At 45.7% G+C, this 11,078-nt stretch overlaps 2 protein-coding genes across 2 annotated transcripts in view; one reads left to right on the plus strand and one right to left on the minus strand.

Moving 5' to 3' along the window:
- The window catches only part of T265_13816 (hypothetical protein), a gene marked incomplete at both ends in the record, with an annotated part of 17,550 nt that extends 10,228 nt beyond the window's left edge, over positions 1-7,322 (plus strand). The window contains 3 exons of the mRNA XM_009170658.1: positions 1,096-1,451; positions 5,200-5,379; positions 6,325-7,322. Of these exons, the coding sequence (XP_009168922.1) occupies positions 1,096-1,451; positions 5,200-5,379; positions 6,325-6,933 (1,145 nt within the window). The remainder of the gene's footprint in view (positions 1-1,095; positions 1,452-5,199; positions 5,380-6,324) is intronic.
- Positions 7,323-9,070: 1,748 nt separating this feature from the next.
- T265_05579 (hypothetical protein) lies at positions 9,071-9,316 on the minus strand (the record flags this gene model as incomplete). The annotated part of the gene is made up of 1 exon (XM_009170631.1): positions 9,071-9,316. One exon carries the CDS (start codon positions 9,314-9,316, stop codon positions 9,071-9,073), a length of 246 nt encoding a protein of 81 aa, XP_009168895.1.
- Between the last annotated feature and the right edge of the window lie 1,762 nt (positions 9,317-11,078).

Raw genomic sequence — 11,078 nt, forward strand, 5'->3', positions numbered from 1 at the left:
CCGGGTGGAGTTGTGGTGGCGACCAGGTGGGATCTGTCGCCGGGTCTCCAGAAAAGACACGGCTCTATCAGAGATCCAATGCTTGGATGAGGTTGGCTGGATTGTACCGCAAGCAGACGCTGCTGCTTTGAGTAACGCGTTGGATATTTTTTCCCAGTGGCCGTTTATATCCGACGCCGTACCGTCGGCAGGCATTCGAGGAGCTGGTTCTGATAGATTCTTTTGATTTCTGGGTCAACTAGCTTTCCAATGGCTAAGCGAGGTGTGCGCGATTTGCGTACACCTGAAAAGCGCAATGGAAAGCAGCAGCATACAAGTGCATGGTCGGAGTCCACGCTGGTGTTCCAGAAGGAGCAGCAGGTGGTGATCGACCCTTGCCACCGATAACTGACGGCGATGTGGTCTATTTGGATTCGGCGCTCGTTTGATGGTGGGCACCACGTTGTCAAGCGACTTCCGCTGTTCCGGAAATTCGTACTGCAAAGGAACAGCCTGTGATCGGCACACATCTGAACTAAGCGGTCTCCGTTGTCCGTGCGTCTCGCTTCGAAACCAAGACGATCACCCAATCGGGCCTCAGAAGCGCTTAGTCTACCTACCTGGGCGTTCATATCACTAGCAACCACAACGATATTTGAGCTTTTAGCCTGTTGTAGAAGGGCACCTAGAGCACCATAGAAACTGTCCTTGGCAGATTCAGAACTACAGTCAGTTGGGGCGTAAGCAGAAACAATAAACAAGGTGCGGTGAACCTCACTTCCTCTAGATTCTCTCACCGATGTTGCCAAACGAACCGCACAGAGGCGACTGTCAACGGGTATCCAATCAAGCAGAGACGCTTCCGCTCTTGTTGTTCCATCACTTAAGACATAAAATACCGTCTAAGGACACTGGTTGATCGTCTCACAATCGCAGCTCAGTAACATCGCTTTTGTGTATTTTTGTTGTTCTTATCGAATGACTGCGCATCAACTTCATACAAGCTGTCATCACCTCAATGTGAAACAGTTCGCTGGTCGATTGTCGGGCTACTGTGTGATGTCTCTTTTGAGTCGTAATAACGCTATGGTTTCGTCCTCAATTTTCACTTTTCAGATTGCGTTCCTGACGAACGAGAACTAAAGCGAATTCGTGAGGCACACGATGAACTGAATGATAAGTATGCGCCTCTGGCTGCGCAACACGCATCTCTCATGGAGGACATCGTGCGTATCAGTGAGGATATTGGCTACGAGCCTGAATCCGAACAGGAGTCGGAACTGTTGGGAACAGCTGGACTGTCGCACCTGTGTGCTCAATCTAATGGTCCCTCAACCGATATAGTTGCATCACGAAAAGTTGTAAAGTGGACTGACTCCGTCGGTTATTCTTGCAAGCAAACTGACCCGGACACTGGCATTTCGTCCAGCGTGTCATCCATCGAACCGGTGGTGGGTGAAAAAACTCTGAAAGTAAGGAATTTACCCTAACTTCCGTAGCCTCACCAAGCAAGCATGTTTGGCACCTAATCGGCAGTCATGCTTTCAAAGTAGATGTATCAGAGTTGGCAAGCATGTCAATAACTAGGAAGTATCACGCCCATCTCGGCGTCTCACTTCTCTGGGTGATCGGAACCTCCCGCTTCTGCCAGTTTTGGCCACACCTAATAAAGTGACAACCACTGCAACTACAATGTGCAGTTGTTCACTATCTGTCACGGTAGGTTGGTGACTCGAAACCACTCTAAACAACCGTGAGATAGACACTGTGGATGACAGAGATTGAATACTTAACTATTCACATACAAGTATCTGAGTAATTATCAGTGCCATAGACTTTAATTTGTATTATAGAATTTAGGACCGACCATCCATCAAGGTGCACATTTACATCATGCAAGCCGTTGTGGACTAGATCTACAGCTTACAACCTTTTAAGAAAACCTCATATAACTTCTGGAACTTTTTCGAGCGGGTGGCTCATAGATTCATTAGGTTTTAGCCTGATCTAACACGTGCACCGAAATTTGTTGATTAGCTGGTTGCTAATGGGTAACTGTGGGTTCAATGCACCCATGTTCCTACCTGACGGGGATGTGATGGCTGGTGGAGTATTCGATCGAAACGGCGATCGGGACAGTCAGCTGGAAAAAGTTTGGAGCCGACCTAGAAGTAATCGTTTCAGAGAGCTTTGCTAAATTTTCAAGGGGGGGGGGTTAAAGTTAGGCAATGTTTTTTTTTGCTTTTGACACAAAAGCTTCATCAGACCAAGTGACTATGTTTCCAGGTTGGCCGAGTTCAGCTGTGTGCAGGGACTGTGTGCACAAAGTCAAATGCAACAACTGCACCAAGGCCAGTATAGGACAGGCACTAGGGAACTTCACACCAGAATTGGCGAACGAAAGTGAACAGGTCACCAAAGATTGGAAAAAGTTTTGTGTCAATTGAGGAACCATCGCTTCAGAAGGGTTTGGTAAAGGTCGCCAAAGAGCTCAGATGAATATCGAGCGTTACTGAAAGACTTACCAATTTGCGAGACATGCGCTAGACATAGGGCACAAGATTTGGAAAAATTTGCGGTTTTGAGACAGGCAATAAGGCTTAGGCTACAGCGGCTGATAGTCGAGGCGGTGAAAATTGCCAAGTGTCTCAGCGTGAACAGAATGGAAGGCGTGAACTTGGGAATATGTACAGGACGGTTCTAGATCACTCGAGGCGACAAGTAATGCTATGTGGTTATCAATGAAGATATCTATCCCCACTCCCCCAGCCCAGCCAATCGGCTATAAGATTTAGACACCCACGCCAACCGACAAGACCTTTTAGCCGACACTCAACACAGATCTGGTGTACCAGTCGGAGGACTCTGAGTGGTTCCCCGTAAGATTCGGTCAACCTGACAACCTACTCACATGAATCTTTTGTGTCAAAAGTGGAACGTTGAGCAGCCATAAACCCATCGAGTTTTTACCAAACCCTCCTGAAGCAATTGGGCCAGTTGCTTGGTCATCATTTGAGTCGCTTGACAGGCCGCCCGCTGAAACGTAACATGTCCTGATCTGACGTGGTAATTCGGATGCGTCCAGCGTGCGCTGATGGAGGACTGATAGCACAGTTACCTCGCATGTCAGATTTCCAGGGTTCCAATCCATATACGGCCGAGAATGTGCACCATAGTTGTGCTCAAATAACAGCGAAACAAGTCTGTAGCTCACTCAGTTTCGTGTGGCCTAACCTTAATGATTATATCGAAGCAAGATGACGGTTAAAACTGTTGAGTAGTCAGGATTGTCTCGTGATTCTGAAGGAGTAACTAAGCCATAGGTGTGAAAATTTTGCAAGTGGTAATTAGAAAGCAGAATTGTTCACCGAGAGAAATATTCTCCAAGGCTGACCAATTTCGCCATACAGGTCACCCATCTTTTTATGTAGTGAGGAGGCTTAACTTGCAATTGAAGTCAGCCTGTGGTACAAAAGCCGCGAACCATTGCACAGTTGTTTCTTGCTTATCAGGAATAATCAGTAACCTTCTGCAGATGTGTTCGCCACCGTGCCTCCCGAAGTTTCGTGTAAAACATAGCTACCCGAGACTTTGTGATTGAGAAGCATTATTCGGCAATAGTGTGTGTCCTACAGATCCCGAAACGCTCACAACGCCTGTCGCGTTTTTATTCTCTGTGTTCAGTGTCCTTTGTGAATATCCTGACCAAGTCTTTAAATGGACATCACTACGGTCGTGGATTTATTGATCTTAGCCCAGTATTTCGTCGGCGTGTACTAACTCGGTAGGGTCTATGACGCCTGGGGTTGCACTTCACTTTGACAGGCTTCACATTGATTTATTTATGGAACCCGTTGTAATTACGACCAGCCTGACTCGTAGCAACTAGAGGGTTGTATGAAGTTTCTTGAAGGACACTCGCTACTAGTCGAGTGGCTCTTCTGTCACGCAACCTTCATATCCTTCTCTAAATGACCGTCCTCTCTTTATATCAGTTCTTACTGCTTACCGAACTGACAGACTGCTAAGGACAGCCGCAGATGACGAAGGTATCGTAACTTTCATCTCAGTCTAAATGGGAGTGTAACGTACATCCGATTTTTATGACCCTTGTGACGATTTGGCCTAGTGATTGCCTCAGTCCGTCTGTTGACTTGTAGGTGTTTGTGGGCTGCTGTTATCACATTTTAATTATCCCGATCTGCTCAGTTTTCATCGTGCTTGCAGATCTCTCTAGACTGGCGGTCAAATTCAGCGGAGAAACGAAAGCAATTCTTATATCATGTACCTTCATTACTTTTGTCGTGGAATTCGAAACCTCCAGTGGAGATAGCTAGACATGGTCGTCTCTATGAACTGGGCATTCTTCATCTTAATCTACCTGCGGTGTGCGATGGCACTGGACAATCCAATGTTTGCCTTGACCACCGCGCAAACCTTTTAATTCCATCCTACTGAGTTCGAGACAGGTGAGCGTTTAACGCGCGAAACTGCGGATCGGAACGTTCGTGGTTCGAAACCAACCCTAGCTTTCCGATTGTTCCCTTGTAGGCTTGGACCAGCAGATAGTATCTCAAATCTGCTTCAAGTTTTAAGGCAGATGTGAACTGGAAGTGTATCTCAGCTGAATGACTATTGCCTATTGTTTTACCACCCTTCTGCCGCTTGTTTAGTCAACACTCAGCATTCTTCCCTTCTTCACTAAGTAAGTGGTGCTCTGTCCTTCATTCTTGTCTCGTCAACGTAATCATTCCATGTCCACTTGCGCTATCACGCTTTGCACATTTTTCCGAGACTCACTCTCAATGGACCGTTATTCTGCCGTCGATTCATAACAATCTGTGTATATTCGTTTCCAATGTCCGCTGGCACGTCAGTCGTGTTCCTTTTTTCAACCGTCGGTGAGTAATATAGCTCAATGTGCTTCGCGCGTCCTTACGGTCCTTGTCACTCCAGTACATCCGGTTGTATGACAATGTTTCTAAAATCCAACAGCACCCTAACTTCTACCTAAACCTAATACTGTAATTTAATCCTGTCACTGTTTTTTTTCGATAGCAGTTAACCTTCTTTTTCTAATCATAAAGACTGACTGTTTTCCCTGACTAACGCATTAAATTTATGCTGTCGATGATGATGATGATTAAATTGCTTGGGTTTTCTTTGCTCATGTTTGACAAAATACTGATCATATGGCATTCCACACTCTTGTCTCGCTAGTGGCTGACGGAGTGGCGCTCAAAATTAGTCAAAGAAAAGGCTCGCCTTGTTTGCACATGTGAGGAACTGCGTGCCTATTTGACCACCATGTGGCGAAGACTGGACAAACCTCAATCGGAACAAACGGTTTTCTTAACGCAACATGGTGGCTACCGGCCCGAAACACTGGAAGCACTTCAGGTTTGTGAATGTTAGTTTCGTCGCCTGCAAAGCGATTTGTGTCTGATCGTTTCTGCTCCACGTTTTTCGTTGTGTTGCTCAAGCTTGAGATAGTTCAGTGGCTAAGGCGCGAACTCACTGACCGGAAGTTCTGTGGTTCGAACCCGACCTCTGCATTTAGATCGCTTGGGCAACCCAGTGGTATCTCGGTCTTCGCGTTTCCTTCGAGTGGCATAGCCTGTGTGCACCAAAGGGGTGCTAAAGCTGCCGTATCGTCGGATTGTTTAGATTCACTATAGGAACAATCCGTTCTTATCGTTTCTTTCGTAACGATAGTAATGAAGATGATTATACCGGATTTTTCGTCTCGCAGTGGTGAGAAGTTGAAACCAATCGAGACGATGAGCCAGTTCATATTCCTCCCTCGACGGCTTGCGCGGTTGCGATAAGCGGCCTCTAATGCCTTCCCCATCCATAAGTTACGAGAACTTATCTTGAAAAGTCGTACGGTGTATGGAACGTGCATCGTAACTATTTCATATGTCTCTTTACGAAATGTCCACAAAACTGGTTCATCGTTATGCGTCCTTCAACCAAACCGACGTGTTTCGAATTTCTCTGCTGACATGATTTTATTTACATTCAAGTAATTTTAGATCCACCTTATGCAAAAACAACAGCACACGTTCTAGGGGACATGAGTAGAGCTAGGGAGTGTCGGACGATTAGGTTTCGAACTTTTGGCTAGAAATTCCGCTGCTCGAGTTCACCTCTCCGTAAATCCTTTTTAGAATTAGAAACCTAACAACAGTTCAGATGTGTTGCTGCTTCCTGGTAGGTTTGAGCCCTCCTTGGTAAAGAAACGAGTGATCAAACTTAGTGCTCTGGGCAATTTCACTGTCCTCACCATTCCTTCCTGCAAATGCTGTTCTTTCATACCCTCACTTTATTCATCATGCCTTCTAGGAAGAAGTTGATCGATGCCAACAAATCAAGTGGGAAAAACTGGACACTTATCTGAAACGATTGACGATGGAGGCAGTGAAATTGGCCAATATGTGTTGCATGGATGAGAAGATTGTCCAGCTTCCGCCAGATCAGGACTCCACTGATCCCGAGGTGGTAGCTAACCATCTGGAAACGGTACTCGAGCAGCTCAATCAAACCTACTCCACATATAGACCGATTTTCGAAAGTATAGCTGCCTATGAAGAGCAATGGCAAGCTCTGTGTGAAGTGGAACTGCGTCTACGCGACCCAGCGATCTTCTCTAATCGAGGCGGCATTCTGCTGAAAACTGAAAAGGAGAAGAAACGTCTTCAGAAAGAAGTTCAGCGGGCCGAACAGGACGTTCTGTCGACCATAGAACAATACGAATTGCGTACTAAGACGTGCTTCACCTTGTCTGATGGTCGAACTTTCAAGGAACACGTAAACGAGCGATGTGCAGGCAGTAAACCGTCCAGAGAATCATCCCGCGTCAGACGATCCGTTGTTGGTGGCGCTACAACTCCTAGTAGTAGTTCCAGACCCAATTCGGTCAATCTTTCCGCTCCACCTGGAGCTCCCACGTGATCTCTCTCACTCTGTCGGCTGTTTATTCCTTTTTCACCTTCATTCACGGTTTCTCACACTCACCTGATGACATACAGCTACCTGTTTTTTGCTTTACTCTTCGGTTTGCGTTCAAACGCACATCTTGTTCCTAATTAACATATTTTTACCATCGTATTACGCTAAAGGAGGTGTATGTATATTGATTTCCGTTTACGCTTTACCCTGGGTCCCCGTGTTCAAGCTCGCTGTGGTTAACTTTAATCATGCTTTTCTCTTATGCCCATTTCTCGCACAGTTTATCCATCACTTGTGCACCGGTTTCTATTCAGACATCATATTCATATTATCACCACTATTTTTAGTTTTATTCAAAGATGATATGTGCAATATATGCGTTTTGGTCAATTGGTTGTCTAGTTGATCGTCAGCTCTTCGTTCTGGGGGTCGAGTACCTTGTTGTCGTCTTTTGTACCACTCTGAGATGCTCTGCTTTGATGCCTCCTCCACTCTCGTTTTCGATTTGTTCGCTGAGCTGGACAATTTAGTTCCAAACGTCTCACCATTGGTTGAGATGACATCATCGGTGCGTTTTGAGTGGAAGTACCCAACCTCCTCCCTTCTGACCTTAACTCACTGATACTGAATCGTTTGCAACCAAGTTGTCCAACTGAGGGAACAAACCAACGGCCGTCATTACAAATTAAGCTACCAATATTTTCTTCCGCTAGAACATTCATAGTGTCTGTGGCTGCAAATTTCGCCAGGTTTACGCCACCCATTTTACAACACCAAGTTAATCTGAATTTCCAAACGCCACAACTATGGTGCATTGTATTTTCTCTCTGGTCTACGCTACATTTAAACCTAAGGCCGGTCTAGTCCGAACACAACTTTCACTCGGGCGAATTATTTTTCACTTTTAGGTTTCTACAGAGGTTCATAAACCCGGATTAGCTTGGCTATTTCAAACAGTGTGTTTGACAAAGGCATTGAGCATGACACGGCGAACTAAGTTGTTTTTAATGTTTATTGAATGCAACTCGATGTCGTGATGATTACCCCATTCATTTGCTTACCCGCCCATGTGCTTTGGACACCCGCCTGTTTTGCTCATTCGTACGTGCCATTCACCTTACCGCAAAGGTCGCCCAGTCCGACACTATATTAGCATATATATGTATATACCCATGCGTGTTCTTACCCTGTTGATCCTGCCATGGCATGTTCTGTTGTAGTTTCCATGTGTTCACACCACCAATCAGAATAACAAAACTGGTCACGAAAGGGAGGACCGTAACCCAAATTACCGAGCCATAATTCCGCTCGCCGTTGTCTTGTAAGCGAACCTTGACACTGTCAGTGACAGCCTTCCACACTTGTTGACGCCACGAAGGTGTACAACCGATTTTTGTTGGATAATTTGGTTCACTCGTGTGTGAATAGTACTTTCCAACCCAATTCTTCCTTTCGATATTTGGGATCGTCAAACCTGTGCGTGACTCCCAATTCTGTATCATCAACCAGCAGTGAAAAGAGCAGCGTTTGTTTCCTGTGAATAATCAACCGGACATCACTTTAGTAGTCGAACCGCTCGCTCGGGCAGAACAATTCTCAACCGGAGGAGCCGTGATACTGTTCGGTCATCAGAGACCGCTGATCTCGACAAGCCAGTAACGTAAATGTTGTTCCAGCAGGCTTTGTTTCATTGTTTGGTTAGTTGTGTAGACGCGTGCGATTTTGCTCTGTCTGGCCAGGGTCTTCCTGCTTCGACTGGGGTTTTGTATTTGGTGTCGTGGCCTTTCAGCCAAACAGTGAGATCTATGCTCATTGTGTGGTCCTGCACAATGAACTCAAGCCGAAATGGATTATTTGGAATTCGTCTGTTCACTTAAAAGTCCACTCAGCTGATCGATTAATCCTTTCTGTGACCTGTAACTGAGTTGAGTTGGGACTTGGGATTCGGATGTTTTTTCCACAGAGTACGTCAAAAGCATGCACTTTTGGCCTAAGATCTTGCTCGTGAGTATGGTCTGGAGTCTACAGGAAGTAATCCATGATGGGATCGCGCACTAGGAAGTCGTTGTCATTTATTAAATATCCTGTAGCGGACTATATTTAAGCGATTATTTCCTGAGTCAGAGCGGGTTGTGGTTGTCTACCGCATACCAGTTCTTGTGGCGGACACAAGTTTCTTCTTCGCATCAGCTTCAGCCATAGTGAGCTGTCTCCGGTTGTCCTTCGAAGCGGCCTTAGCATCTTCGTGATGGGATACTGGCACAGTAGTTTTGCGTCTATCTTGAGCAATAGATCCTTGACCCTTCTCGGACGTCATTGAAGGGGTTGCAATAATATTTAACATTCTTCGAAGGTAGCAGTGACCGAAAACCTTTGAATTCCGCATATCCTCTGCCCAAAAAGCCACATTTCTCATGTACGGTTATATTAATGGCCCCAGTGTGCTTGAGTGCACAACGGTATCTGTACCTGTCTGTTCAGTGTTGAAACTCATTCTGTAAGGTAAAATGGTTCAACTGGGGGATTCGAATGGACTAACTTGTTCAATCACTTCAGCACCTCCGGGAAATATTCTTAGAAGAAATTAACTTTTTCTTGCTGATTTTAGTCCTACGAGCGCTACGTTGTTGAGTAGTTTGGAAATACGTTCTTCGAACATGTCACCCAGTAGAAGCGCGTTCTGAATACGCTCTCCAGATTTTTGGACCCAGTTGGACACTAGTGTACTCCTCCCTTGACATCTCAAGCGACAATTCGGTCACCAGGCTGAGGAATATCGGTGGAAGTCGGTAGTCTTGTCGTACACCAGGCACTGTGTCAGACTTTTAGCTTTCCCTACCGTGTTTCACTGTCAGCTAGCAAGTCCTGATAAAAGTGCTGAAATTCGTGGAGGGAGCATCCANAGCTAGCAAGCCTGATAAAAGTGCTGAAATTCGTGGAGGGAGCATCCAGGAAGAAGTGGGGTTTGGGATGAATAGAGGAAAACTCAGCGCCAAGGTCGACGAGGCACGCCAGGGTAGTTACTGTAGTGTCTACCCCGGGAAAACGACACCGCTTCCTTTGCACACCAGGCATGACCAATGTTCTTGTAGCTTTTAGCTTACATTGTTCGATTGTATCAACACAACGCAGTGCTTTTAGCTCCCTCCCTCGCTTCGCGAGATTCCAGCCCTCTGAGACTTGCTCCATGCAAAGCGTTAACGAACAGATGAACAGTGTTTCTCAAGTAATGACGCCAGATGTTAGTAATCCAAGAGGCTTCTTTGAGGTTCTATGTTGGACCAAAATAAGGGTTTTCATAGGGAATTCGGGACGCTTACACTCATGTTGGTGCTTCTCACTCACTTCATAGAAACGAGCATGCTTACTACCAGCATCGGGCGACCTGTCTTTAGTTTGTAGGAAAAGAATCGTTCAGCTGTAACATCCTATGGTATCTAACTACCATAACATCAGAAAAAAGCACGAGGGCTGGGATATTGCTGGGTTGCCAAAGACTATATTAGTAAAGTCGAGTCGAACCACGGACCTTCTGATCAGCAAATTCGCGCCCTAACCACTGCGCCACCTCGTGGGAGTAAATCCGTGAATCAATACCACGTTACTTCCAATCGTACTTATAAACGACATGATGAACTCTGACGAACCACAGGTTAAACAAAGCGTGTTATAGAGTTTTCGAAATTCAATCTCTGTCGACTTCCACCGAAGGTTTTATTTTTGTGGGTTAACTTTAGAATTTCGACAGACTACGTCGATCCCCTAGCTGTGTAGACGAAAGTTGAAGCGCTTTTTGACCACTTAATCTAACCTCCTAGATAGACGAGAATTGGTTTAATTTAAAGTTGATTGACCTCGGAAGTTGTTCTGCCCCTCACCTATCTACCGAAAATGGGAATTGACAAGAGGACAATACATGAGATTACAAGGAACTGAAACCTGACGGAGGTTCTATTGCTGTCAGTTTTGCTCATGTCCATCAATTTATCTCCAGCCGCGGTGAAACTTACATGGACAGAACCGGTAGAACGTGCGAGACACGGATTGCACATCATTCTCCCGAGATATTAGTGCATTATCTTGTGATAAAATAGGAGTCTATGTCGTCCTCGGAGCAGTTCATTGCAGTTAGGCATGATACTGTCATT

Source organism: Opisthorchis viverrini, assembly GCF_000715545.1.
Source record: "Opisthorchis viverrini unplaced genomic scaffold opera_v5_107, whole genome shotgun sequence".
NCBI lineage: Eukaryota > Metazoa > Platyhelminthes > Trematoda > Opisthorchiida > Opisthorchiidae > Opisthorchis > Opisthorchis viverrini.